This window comes from Jatropha curcas, chromosome 10 (assembly GCF_041381405.1).
Source record: "Jatropha curcas cultivar XTBG-Jc1 chromosome 10, XTBG_Jcur_1.0, whole genome shotgun sequence".
Taxonomy (NCBI): Eukaryota; Viridiplantae; Streptophyta; class Magnoliopsida; order Malpighiales; family Euphorbiaceae; genus Jatropha; species Jatropha curcas.
In genome coordinates this window covers 5,027,803-5,040,968 of record NC_143160.1, presented here as the reverse complement: position 1 = coordinate 5,040,968, position 13,166 = coordinate 5,027,803, and the positions used below count along the sequence as shown (strand labels likewise).

Below are 13,166 nucleotides of genomic sequence, written 5' to 3'. Positions count from 1 at the left end.
TCTGAATTGCTCCCTGATTGAGTTGCATAATCCTAAACTTATTATTATTATTATTATTTTTACCAATATCTTTCACTCGAAATCACAAAAAGATAATACTAATCGTTCTCAAAAAAAAGATAGTCCACTTTCTGTTTTTATGTTAAGAATTATGGTTAAATGACAATATTATTCACGGTTATTCTCATCTTCAATAACTCAAGAGTAATTGTTATATTAAAGTAATAATTAAAAATTAATGAGAATTATTGAAAATAAAATAAAATTTAATAAGATATAGTAGATAATTTAAGAATTAAAAAAAAAGAGAAGTATATTGTATCATGAGATAAATAAAAAACAAAGAAAGATACACCGGTCTTTTTGGGACCAAGAAGTAATATGTTAAGGTTTTATGAAATTTTTTAAAATGCATACGGGATGAACTCCAGTTCAAAGGAAAAAGGTTTCATGGCCCACAATAAAATTCTGGTGGTCGGCCTGGCTTAAGTTTTGGGCTCACATAAGATATTAACATATAAGAGCCTTGTTTAACAAAACGACAAGTTGCATGAGGAGCTGGCGTTTTTTAACCAAAAAAGATTAAAAGAAGTGATGAGCTAACGACAAAGGAGGTTTTCTGTCCGACAAGGAAATCTTTATCCCCAATAGAGAAACTTTTCCATCATCAAGAAAAATTCGACGTTTGTAAAACCCATGAGTTCATTTCTTGCAAATCCCTTTTTTCTCCTTTATACATTTAAAAATAGAGGAGAATTTGAAATTTGAATCGATAATTAATTGAATTTTGATTCTAAATAAACAAATTTGACATCTAAAACCATAGAAATGAGGAATCTTGATTTTGCAAATGAACATGCAAACCTATCTTTATATCTCGGACTCTGATAAACTCCTTGGACCTTGAACTTGAGGTGCCATATATTTATTATTTTCCTTCTTTCCTATTTCCTCATAAATTCTCAGGTAAAGGCTTAAGTTTCCATAACCAAGGAGACTTTCAAATTCAATACATTTCTTTAGCCTATTCAAGAAAAAACGCTTATGTACTTGAACTGTTAAAATTACAGTAACACAGAACTGTAGAAACTAGAAAGATCAAAGGATGGAAATATACAAACAGAAAACCTTTAAAAAAGAAAAAAAGAAAAAAGAAATAAAGACTGAATCTATCTTCTCAGATGAATGTATTTCCTATAGATTTTGTATCCATTTTGAAATGGAAAATGCAAGTTGTAGAAATCTGCTTATTATTATTATCTTGCGCCATAGAAGAGTTCATTTTCCAATATTGATGATCACCGATATTCCTTTTCTTCTCCTCTCCATAGCCATAGCCATTACTCCATTTCGCTTCCTCTATAATTTTATGTTGTTCATTTCCTCCACCATCTGAGCTTGATATTGTTACTCTTCTCCAGTTACGCCAAATTCTTACCATGATATAAAGCATAACCAAGCAAATTACTGTCGAAGTAAACACAATGGCTGCTACAATCCCAACAACAGCGGTATTTGAGAGGCCTTTATTCCCTTTGCCCCTTGATTCCGAGCATGATATTAATGGTGGGCCGCATAGCTTGTCATTACCCATGAAAGAAATAAGTGGGAATCCTGAAAAAGTTGATGGAAGCTGTCCCTCAAGATCATTATATGACAGGTTTAGCATATGAAGACTTGTCAGCTTTGCTAGGGAAAAAGGCACTTCTCCTTGAAGGTGATTGAAAGAAAGATTCAATCTTTCTAACTTCACAAGGTTTCCAAGAAAAGACGGAATTTCGCCGGAGAGAGAGTTCTTGCTTAAATCCAAGATAACTTGTAACTCAGTTAGCTTTCCTATCTCAGGTGGTATAGAACCTGTCAAGAAATTTTCAGATAGTCTCAGCTCAAAGAGTTTCTGACATTCTTGAATATTCCGAGGAATAGAGCCGGAAAGATTGTTTCTTTGTAGGTTTAGAACATTTAGAGAACTGAGGTTTCCTATTTCTTGCGGAATCTTGCCTGAAAGATTGTTGCTATGGAGGGAAAGCTTGAGTAACCTTGAGCAGTTTCCAAGTTGTGCAGGTATTTCTCCATGGAAGTTATTTGATGAGAAATCTAACTCTCCAAGTTGTTGTAAATTACCTAACCAAGAAGGCATAGTGCCTTTCAGATGGTTATTACTAAGTAGGAAGTGTTCAAGATTTACACCGTTCGAGAGCTGAGGCGCCAAGTCTCCAGTGAGATTGTTGAATGATAAATCAAGAAATCTGAGCTGCACGAGTTTGCCAAACTCATTAGGAATGTTACCGATGAGCTGGTTGTTTGCAAGACGAAGACGACTTAGATTTCTAGACATGGCTAGTCTAGATGGAATAACACCAGAGAAACTATTGTTGGTTAAATCTAAAGCAGTCAAAGAATTTGAACCCAAGAGAGGAGAAATGCTTCCACGAAACCTATTGTGAGAAAAATTGATAATTTTTAGGTTTTTAAGAAAAAAGAGAGAAGAAGGAAGAGGACCTTCAAAGGAATTGTTGTAAAGAGTAACTTTATAAAGTTGTGAAAGAAATCTGAATGTTGGTGGCAATGTTCCAGAAAGCTTGTTATCTGCTAAGGCCAATATTTGAAGCCTCCTGCAGTAGCCTAAGCTTGGTGGGATTGGACCTGACAAGTCATTCTGTCTTAGTTGAAGAACAATCAAATTCTTAAGCTTCCCAATAGTTGGAGGAATTGACCCAGTAAAGTGATTGCCAAAGAAATCAATTTCTGTTAAGCTGCTGCAGTTTGTTAATTCTATTGGTATCTGCCCTGACATCAGATTATCATAAAGATAAACAGTATTCAACTTCTGTAACTTGCCAATTTCTGTTGGAAGTCTTCCCATGATCATATTATCAAACAAGTAAAGATTCACCAAGTTAGTCATGTTCCCAATTTCAGGAGGTAACTTCCCACTGAAACTGTTATTATTGAGCTTAAGATCTGTGAGGTTGTCCAATTTGCCAAGGCTTGATGGCAGCTCGCCTTGGAAGTTGTTATCAGAGAGGTCTAATTGTTGAAGAGAGGAGCAGTTCAATAGCTCTAAAGGAAACTTGCCCGAAAGAATGTTTTGATGCAGGAAAAGTTGTCGCAGATTTGAGTTCTGGAGGCAGAAGTTACTAGGAATTGTTCCTGTTAGATCATTATTAGACAGAACTAAAGTTTCAAGATTCTTTAATTGGGTACAGAGGAGGTTAATGGTTCCTGAGAGATTGTTTATTGATAAGTCAAGCTTTTCAAGTTGAATCAACTGGTTTAGCTCCAATGGAATTTGACCAGTCAATTTATTTCCAAGCAGATTTAAGTACTTCAAGCTGGAGATATGACTTAACTCGACAGGAATTGCTCCTGAAAGGCTGTTATTGGCTAAATTCAATACTTGCAGTGATTTAAGCTTCCCAATTGATGCAGGGATTTCTCCTTCAAGCCTGTTATTCGATGCTGCAAAATTTTGAAGCTCCTTGCAGTTCTGAATCTCTTCCGGTATTAGGCCAGTAAGACTGTTATTCTGCAGGTCAAGAGATACAAGATACTTCAAATTACCAATCTCAACTGGAATGCTTCCATTAAATTGGCAAAAAGCAAAAGCCAAAACTCTCAACTCAATCAAGTTGCCAATGCTTGGTGTAATTTCACCTGATAACATATTATCTCCTATTCTAAGAACTTGCAATCTCTTCAAAGAGCATAATTCTTCAGGAATCTTACCAGAGAGAAAATTGGAATACAGAAGCAAAATCCTCAAGTTTTGCAGCTTTCCAAGCTCCAAAGGAATCAAACCAGTAATAACATTTGAAGACAAATCAAGCACTTGAAGCGAAGAAACATGCCAGAACTCGTGCGAAATAGAACCTGATAATCCTGAGCCAGATAGGTTCAAGCCCACTACATGGGTTTGATCATGTGAACACATAACTCCATTCCAGCTGCACATATGAGCCTCTGCAGACCAGCTTTCAACAACTCCAAAAGGATCGACCAATTGTGATTTTATTCTCAGAAGCCAATAGGAGTCTGTTGAATTATATCCACTAGCACCAGCAGCAAAAAATATTGCCAAAATCAGCATCAAATGAGAAACTTGAACAGTACCCATTTCAAGTTGCATGATACAGAAGACAGTATCAGATACTTTTTTCGAAAGATTCGATACAGTTTCTTGTAAAACTTAGTTCCATATTGAAAGAAAAGGAAAGAGCAGCTCAAGCTGTAGAGAATCAGTAAGACAAGAAACAAGAACAGATGGAATAAAGAATGAAAAGGCGGAATTTTTAATAAAATATGCTCTCAGAAAAGTTTGAAACTGGTTATGGTGATGATGAAAGCTTTGGAGTTTATATATAGTGCAGTAGAAGGAGGCATGGCTAATCATCATTTTTCCTTTTATAATTTAGAATTTATATCTTTTAAATTTATTCTCTTTAAGTCAATCATTAAGTGGGAAAACCATGAATAATAGCTTGTGAGATGGGGAAGTGTTAAGCAGACAAGGTAAGAATCCATTAGTACTGTTCCAAAATATTAAGTGGGTTAGACTTTTTAAGAGATAAAAGTCAATGAAACTTCAACAATTGTCAGCTTAAAATAGGTATAAACCCATTAATTATCTTACCAAAATTATAGGATGCTTCAAAGAATGATAAAGGTTAATAAATGAACACTCCAATAAAATATATGACATCATCCACTAATAGTTTATAAATCAAATTGGCTCAATTAGAATTTCTGCAGATAACTACAAGTGAAATTCATGCATTCACATGGACTGTCTTCAATGGGTTAATGATGATATTTCATAAATGTGGAGTAGTTGCTTTTTTTTCTTTTGTCTTTTTCCTCTGTATCTGTGTATGTGGGTGCGTGTGAGTGTGCATTGAATCCAAAACCTCTCAGATTTTCTCTGTTAAATTATATTCTGTGTTGAATTTGTAGCTTTAGAGAGTCCAAATACCAAATCTCTTCTCTCTCTACCTAAAGCCACCTAATACCCAATTGAATACAAGAAGAAAACAGAAGAGCAGAACAACCACAATGAATTTTACAGTAGAGACCAAGTTTTTAATAATATTCAAAACAAGAACATGTGCTTTTGGTGCTCCAACCATCCAAGAACTCAGTCTTTCATGGGTCCAATTATGTTTTATTAAACTAGAGAAAGACAATTTCTTCTATAATATTACAAGTATATAAAGGATTCTTCTTAAAAAAAACCAAAACATGTAAAGACAAAGTTCTCTTCGCCATTTGATAGGAAAATTGTGTAGCATTCAGTGGTAGCTTTAGATCTTTCCCCTCTGCTTAACCTTTCAGGATCTAAGCGTACACAACCAATATGTAAGATATTCCAAAAAGGTCTGTCCCATCAAAATTTTATTGGCATGGAAAGGAAGTGGTTGGCCACATGGACCATTTTGCCACCTAAATTCTCAAACAATTACCTTTTTGCTTTTTCAAGGGAGCAAATATTGGCAAGCATAGAATAGAAGGGTGATAAAAAACAATTTAACTTTTTATTTAATTCAATTTGATTTTGGATTTTATTATATTTCAATTTTAATTAAAAAATCAAAATAATTGAATGAAACTTATATATAAAAATTTATTGATAACACAATTTTAATTTATTAACATATCATTATTTATATATTATATTTAATTTTCAAAATTTCAACTGATTGGTTATCTTGGTTTGACTTTTTTTTTTTTTCCTTAGTATTTTTCAGTTCAGCTTATTTTTTCACAATATTTAGTTCAATTCAATATGTGAAAATTCAAATACCAATAGCTCTCTCTCAACACATGCAATTCATTGATGCTAGGCAAAAACATTCTCATTTGTGCATATCTGCATTTTAAAGACATGTTTGTACCACATGCAAAAATGCAATTAAATTAACATTTTTTTTTTACTATTATATGTCTAAAAAGAAAAACAGGTCACGCCAAAAAGACATTCTAAGACAGACAAAACAAGTTACCATCCAGAGTAACAAACAAATCAAACTTCCACATTAAACAAATAGATCATTCTGAGAGAAATTTCCAAGCCCTACCTAATCAAAGTTTGTTTTTAACTGATTTATTGCTAGAGATAATGTTACAAATTAAATGTAGGGTTAGTATGTTTGAAACTACTACTTTGGGAGAAAAATCGCAACACAACAATGGGTTACAGCCAAAGAAGAAGGTAACATTATTGAATAAGGGAATATAGGAATGAGGAAGAAGATGATGGTAGAGCAATACAATATGATAATTTATACTTTAAAAAAAAGAAAAAAAAAGGGAATGACCCAAGTGAAAGAAATAGCTATTTTGAGTCATATTTTCATACAGGAATATAAGAAAGTTAATGTTTATGCTTTTCCTCTTATGATAAAACAATCATTCATCTACTGAAGCAAGAATGTCTAATGATACCACTTTAAGCAAAGAAATAAACAATAGAAATGATTTGCAGAGTATGTGCACAGATTATTTCTAAATGGCTCCCACCTGTTCTTTAAGGCAGAGTATTAATCTCAGGTAATGAAGTAGCACCTATTTTAGGGAATAATCTGATCAAGAGAACTCATAATCCTTGTAATTGAGCAGCTAACTGTGAACAACTTTTGGTGTACCTCTCCCACTTTCGGTGACCAGGGCAGCTTTTAGCATATATAGTACAATAAAATTCCAAGTACTGATCATTATTACATGGTCCTTACTTCATCATGCCTTCCCAAAAAGTCTGCTATTACTATGCTAACCACTGCTAAATTTCTTCCAAGGCCCTCTTTTAGTTATCAGACTCCAGAGAAAAGATCCAAATCTTTGATCACTAGCTTTTGTCATACTTGAAGCAAGAATTTGCTAATAGATTAAGAGTTGCTAACTATATATGCAAGAGGCACTCCAGGTGCACCAACTGAGCAAACCCCCAACTGCTGAGTAAATAAATACTTCTAATAAACATTGCAGACCAACAGATTTAAGTATTTGAAATTAGTTGTACAACTATGTATATGCATGATAAACAGTGAATAGGAGACGTTTTGATGGCAGAAAAATCTGTAAAATAGCATTTTAAATAACTAAAACCAATACAACCAGACAAGGAACCAACTAGAAACTAGAATGTTGAAAGAATAAAAGGCAAGGGTAACTTAGAAACAACAAGGATAACAGCATGCTAGGAAACCTCTAAAAAAGAGTAAAATGGTTCTAAACCCGAAATTCAGTGAAAAGGTGACACATTCTCAGTCAAGAGCAGAAAAGAAAGAAGCAACAATGTGCCCTAAACCATTCATTTTGTAAACAAAAAGAGTCTCAGTCTTGGGCTACTGTTTACCAAAAACAAAATTTCAGTAAATTCTTCAGTTGATGAATGATAAACACAGATAATGAATCTCAGCAATCCACATACACCTTGACCAGCATAGATAATTCAGAAAAAGTTTCAGAAATGTTAAAGTGTATGAGGGCCCATTTTAGAGAAATGAGAATCTGAAATAAAACGTATTATTTTTTATATGAAACACACATCTATTCCACTTTAATTTCTGCACCTATCCAAATGGATCCTACATGAAAAGTATCAATATACAGGTGCACATGGCTGCTGACAAAAACCAAATGCTGTCTAGTATTCTGTCTTATCAAAAATGCTTAACACAAAATGGAAGAAATTGCTCTGCAACTTCCAATAACAATGCTTCTATTTAGACCCTTCATTCAAGATATCCTGCCACAAACTTCTACTGTGCTTTGGCCAAGGTGAATGCTTCAATATCCACTTGCTTTCAAAATCGCACTAACCAGAATATAAGGTGTTGGACCTTCTACAAGTATAAGTTTACCTGAATCAAGAGCAACCACAGTCTTCTCTACAATGATGAACGTCAATTTTACCCTATCCTTAAACTAATAGCACACATCACTCTGCAGTCTCAGCAGTGGAAGGGTAAAACTTCATGAGGAAGCTTGAGAGTGACCAAATGCAGATGACGCCAAGGAATTGAAGGACATTCAAAAGTGTACCCAAAGAACTGCTTATCTCCATGTTGTGCGAGGTCATTTCAGCTCCTCTCACTGTGAATGATAGGGCTGTCACCAGTTGTGCTGCTCTATTCAGTTGGTGTAATCTATAAACCTGTTAATCACAAAGAATATCTTATATTTAAGAGTGAAGCTAACAAGAGATATTTAACAGATTTTTTTTTTTTTTGACAAATCTAACAGTTGTGTTAATAAATCTATCCAAATATAATGAGATGAACAATGTATATTAATATCATAGAACTCCTGATCTGTAAAAAAATTGTAAAATCAAGAGCATGAAAGGATTTTTTTTTTTTTTTTTTTTTTTTCCCATTCACCTAATCCATGCAAAAGAACTCCAAAAAATGATCAGAAATAACTCAAAACATTCCTTAGCACCTTACTTGAAATATAATTGGAATGACTGGCCATGAAGGTGACTTCCGATATTTTGCATACTGCTCAAATGCAAACTGAACAACAATACCGACAAGGTATGGAGCAAGGGTTGCAGAAGCCGCAGGGCCAGTCCATGGCCACACCAGACCCATTGTCACCAAAGGAATTATAAGGCTGAGTGCCAAAGCAGCAACAGAAGAAATTCGCGGTCCTAACTGGGGAGCCCGGGTTGTCCAACCATTTTCAGCAGACTCTGGCTCCAGAGGCCTCCTTAGAAGGTCTATGAGTAAAAGGAAAACCGCAACACCACAATAGAAAAGAGCTTCTGTGAAGAACAATATGAGGAAATCTGCAGACACAGAGCAAAGTACTGTTTATAGAAGAAAAAACATACACATCCTGCATTAAAAGTAGAAAAGAATCAAAAAGTTCATCGAAATGGCAACATAACATATAAATGCAATACATGCAGAACAATTTTAACAACGTAACAGCCAACAATTCCACGACTGACATCATGTAGACATGTACTGCTATCTACAGCCATTATTTCCTATATGTGCTATTATGAGCCAAAAAACTGAAGCCAGCTCTTAAAGTTTCCAAATCAGTCTCAATACAGTTGGCTTCAGGACTAGTTAAAATTTTTGACATTTATTTGGGCAAAACTGCAAGAATCACATCATAGCAACCAAAAATCAATAAAACAAATCCTTCTTAGGAGCATTCTTCTATGCATACATCACATTCATTCTATTTACTTGCTCATTTGAAAGAAATTATTATCAAAAAGGAGAAGAGAAGGGCATTCACCTGTCAACAGAGAGTCCTCAAATACTGTTGAGAGTATTCTTCTCAAATAAAGTGAGGGGACAATGAAAGAAGCTACAAGGACAGCAGGACCCACAAACCACAATAAGCTACTCTGGTTCTTTTGCACAGTAGATTTAGTGGCTACATCCTCTGTTCTATAAGGACGATTATAAAACGAAATTAAACCTGGTTTTCCATCAGTTCCTTCAAAATTCTTAAATGAAGTGCTTGTAGGGGAGAGAGTTTCATTAGTAGAATCGTGTTCTTCAGGCTCCAATGCATCTGATTTGAGCTCGCTGTATTGTGCCTGGTCTTGAGAGGTTGCACAGAGCACATTTTGTCTTGTACAATTTCTGGTGAATTTTAGCAGGCCGCCTCCTGTTTGCAATACCAGAAGAATACTGTTAGAATACATATTTGAAGCAGTAGAAATGGGTTCAGAACTTTGCACATCAATCATAAAATTAAATTTGTACATCTTAGGTATAGAGTAGAGGTTAAAGAACTATAACTGTATAGAGGCTCCAAAACTATTATCAGTAGTACCAACAGGTCAGTAATTAAGACACAGTACAGATTTATGGTGATAAATCACAACTTCAACAACCAGGATTAGAGAATTCATAATTATTCAACTAGTCAACAAAGCTCACCCTTAGCATTTCTAAGCTTCTGAGCATTTGAACGTAGCTGAAAGTGTGGTCTTTCTAACAAGCTAAGCTGGACAATCCACAAAAAGAAAAGTGATCAATATCAGAAAATTTCCATAAGACTCTCATTTAGAAAACATTCTTAGGTAAGTCTAGTTTAAAACAGCATGAACAGTGAAGCAAATTGTTTGAGAAACGTTAATTTAAGTACTAATCCGTCACTTTTTAAGTGGAAACTTGCTGAATGAACAAAGAACAATGCATAGTTCACATTATACAAAAATTCATGACTTTTTAAGTAAGTTAACTGACAAGAGTAAATCTGCCAAAATACTAAAAAAGAAAAGCATAGAAGTGATGAAAATTTTATGTGATGAAAACAATCAAGTGATTAAGTTCTTAAAGCATTAATTAAAGGAAGACTGGATGGTTCACTTCCTAATTCAGTAAAATTTAAAAAATATAATTCCCAAAAGCATGGCTAGATGAAAGGTGGAAAGTATAAATTAGTAATGAGATAAAAGTTAAAGGACGATGAAAAAGAAGACATTGAGAATTAGTTGAAGAGGAAAAAGCAAAAAGAAAAGGAGACGGGAGAACAAAATCGGATGAAGATTACAAAGCCACTAGAATGGCTGAGGCACTTTTTGCTCTCTGTGTGTGTGCGTTGGCAGGAACAGGGTGAGAATCATATGATTGATGCTGCATCTTTGATTGCCAATTACCTCTGGTGATCTTTAATGATAATCGGAAATGAAAATATGCACAAACAAAGTTGAATGAGCAGGGAAATAATCCATGTAACAAAACCTGAAGCTTTGTTGAGTTGAGATAAGTTATTTGGAGGATAGAGCACTTCTCAATGACTTGTAACGAAATCATCAACATGAAAAATGTTCAAATACAAAATAATGACATTTCTTCATATTAGGAAAAGATCCAATAACTAGTCTTTTTATGCATGTTAATAAAAATATAAATTGCAGTATACTCAAGCACCTAGGCGACGAACTCCCTTTATGTAACTTCAGTTATTAATAGTTAGGACGTCCTTTGATAATTATGGTTCCTATCATAGATGCAACATCCCAACCCAATTCCCAAAAGCGTATGAGAACATGATTATTAAAACTCCAAATCCTTTTAAATGGGCCTCTTAAATGAAAATGACAGCAAGCCTCTGCTGATTCCTCTAATACAAAAAATGTAAGATGATCAAGCACATCAGTGCATCACTATTATTATCAGTGGACTGTTCAATGTTGTGCCTAAAAAACATTTTCACATATTGCCATGCAATTATGAGGTATACATCTCATTCCTGCATGTATAGCGTGGAACACCCATTCCCAAGGAACTCTTCATATCTTCCTTATTATCAATTTAGGTTCACCCATAATTCAGTCTTTCATCCTTTCTTTATTATATAGTTTTTCACTGTTTCATATGATGCTTATCATACAAAGTCACAAAGATAAATTTGCAACGATAATTTAGTACTTGTATGGAAAATTCCTACAAATGTACATTGTAAAATCAAGCAAAGACATCTTATTTCAGCGTAATACACCAATAGATTGCAATTAAATTTGGATGCCGATACAAGCCTACAAGAAAAAGAAGCCAATACACAAACACCAGAAATCGAATACCAGCCCAAAGTAGCCTCTACATAGTTCAGCAATGCTCATAAAAGTTAAGGAAGAGAAATCGTGAAAGACAGACAGACAAAAGAATACCTTTGAGAATCTCTTTTGTTTGAAAGGAGAAGAAAGTGCAGTAGCCACGCAGGAAAATGAAGAGGGAGCGGCTTTAGCCGCCATATATATTATCTAGCTATCTATAGATGCAAAGGCAATAACCAGCTCAACACAGTCTATTACAGACTAAGCCAGTGCATGTTCATTGATATTAACACAAACCCATTTGAATCGAAGAGAGTTTAACGACAGGCATATGCGAAATTTCTCCGAAGAAGGGAGGGAATGGTGGGAAATTTGAGGAATTCGGAGATTTTGAGGTATTGGTTGTATGGAGTTTCAGAAGCCGGTGCAAAGCAGCAGCAGCAGCAGCTGGCGAGAGAGGGGCTTACTTTGTTTGTACTTTTTGGGCCTAAAAAAAGAATTTCGGAAAATCTGATGTCCTAGTTTATGGGCCTTTCACAGTTAACTACAAATCCAATGTAGATTTTCCTTTTCAATTTGTGATTTTTAAGTGTAATTTAAATTTTGAAAATAAATAATAATATTAAGATTCAATCAATTCAGTCCTTCTTTTGATGGTCAGGAACTGTTGATTTTTATTGCTAGTTAAATAATATATCAATAATATTTTTATATTATTTGGCATTTCAATTTCTTGAATGAAGTTATACGGTATAAAAAATATAAAAATAAAATAATATATCTAAGTGATTAATCACTAAAACAATTATCAACTTTGTTTTTTCAAATTTAGCCGATACTATTTATTTATTTTTTATTATCAATTCTCCTCTTGATCCAAAGTCAAATTGAACATGGTCAAGTGATGCCGGGAACAAAAAAACATAATTGGCAGATATTAAAATTATTGATGGTGTGAGTTGTCTTTCGAAAATCTGTCAAGAGCTCATTAGTTATAAAATCATATCAAATTCTTTCAAATTTGGAACGAGACCAGAAAGAAACTATTTCAATAATACAATCTTTCAACTCACAACCAAAGAACAGTCATGTAAATGTGATTTGACATGCTGTGAAGCCGATTGACGGCCAAATAAGGACAGAAGTTGTAATTGACAAGAGAAAAAATAAATCTAAAGTAGCAATTAACAAAATTAAAAGTATTGACTAAATTCGTCAAAAATGTCTAAATTCAAGTTTTTTTTTTTTTTTGGCAATTTAACCTACATCTAATATAGATGTTGAATCATAAAATTTGATGAAAATAGTGCATTCAATACAAATTATTTATTTTGTCGACTGAACAACATGAATACAAATAATGAAAAGGGTATATTTGTAATTTCTGCACGGGTAGCACAGCACGCATACATTGCAAAGAACAATAACTGGACCTCAACATTTCACCCAGAATTCTACTAGAGCAAGCAGCAGCAAATTGAACAAACTTCAACTCAATATCAATAAAAATTGAACGAACTTCAACTCAACATCAATGGATAAATGGAAGCAAATCATTTTCCTCATTTCTTGTCTTCAAAAATCAATGGCTTTGCAAACCCAAAATGCAAGTCTTATGTTTACAGAATCTTTGTAAACC

The 13,166-nt window shown here is 34.0% G+C and overlaps 2 protein-coding genes across 4 annotated transcripts; both read right to left on the bottom strand.

The window, feature by feature from the left end:
- Positions 1-998: 998 nt before the first annotated feature.
- On the bottom strand, positions 999-4,312 carry LOC105640742 (uncharacterized). The gene has a single exon (XM_012225138.4). It carries the CDS (start codon positions 4,127-4,129, stop codon positions 1,178-1,180), a length of 2,952 nt encoding a protein of 983 aa, XP_012080528.1. The 5' UTR covers positions 4,130-4,312; the 3' UTR covers positions 999-1,177.
- Positions 4,313-7,488: 3,176 nt separating this feature from the next.
- LOC149492964 (uncharacterized) lies at positions 7,489-11,999 on the bottom strand. Of its 3 annotated transcripts, XM_089715775.1 has the most exons (6): positions 11,642-11,997; positions 9,906-9,972; positions 9,439-9,630; positions 9,253-9,324; positions 8,445-8,788; positions 7,489-8,152 (listed from the first exon to the last, which is right to left on the bottom strand). In XM_089715775.1, the coding sequence occupies exons 1-6, from the start codon at positions 11,723-11,725 to the stop codon at positions 7,937-7,939; spliced, it is 975 nt and encodes a 324-aa protein (XP_089571901.1). In that variant the 5' UTR covers positions 11,726-11,997; the 3' UTR covers positions 7,489-7,936. The 3 variants fall into 3 exon arrangements, with proteins under 3 accessions (XP_089571901.1, XP_089571900.1, XP_089571902.1); XM_089715774.1 differs by having other exon boundaries at positions 9,253-9,630; positions 11,642-11,995; XM_089715776.1 differs by having other exon boundaries at positions 7,996-8,152; positions 8,440-8,788; positions 9,253-9,630; positions 11,642-11,999.
- Positions 12,000-13,166: the final 1,167 nt, after the last annotated feature.

What these genes read in the sequence shown, in the direction of transcription:
- LOC105640742 (XM_012225138.4), bottom strand. Translation starts at nt 4,129, where the DNA reads ATGCAACTTGAAATGGGTACTGTTCAAGTTTCTCATTTGATGCTGATT.
- LOC149492964 (XM_089715774.1), bottom strand. Translation starts at nt 11,725, where the DNA reads ATGGCGGCTAAAGCCGCTCCCTCTTCATTTTCCTGCGTGGCTACTGCA. An exon ending in AACAAAAGAGATTCTCAAAG is followed by an intron (nt 9,973 to 11,641) that starts GTATTCTTTTGT and finishes TGGATTGTCCAG; the next exon opens with CTTAGCTTGTTAGAAAGACC. An exon ending in TGAGGACTCTCTGTTGACAG is followed by an intron (nt 8,789 to 9,252) that starts GTGAATGCCCTT and finishes CTGTGTCTGCAG; the next exon opens with ATTTCCTCATATTGTTCTTC.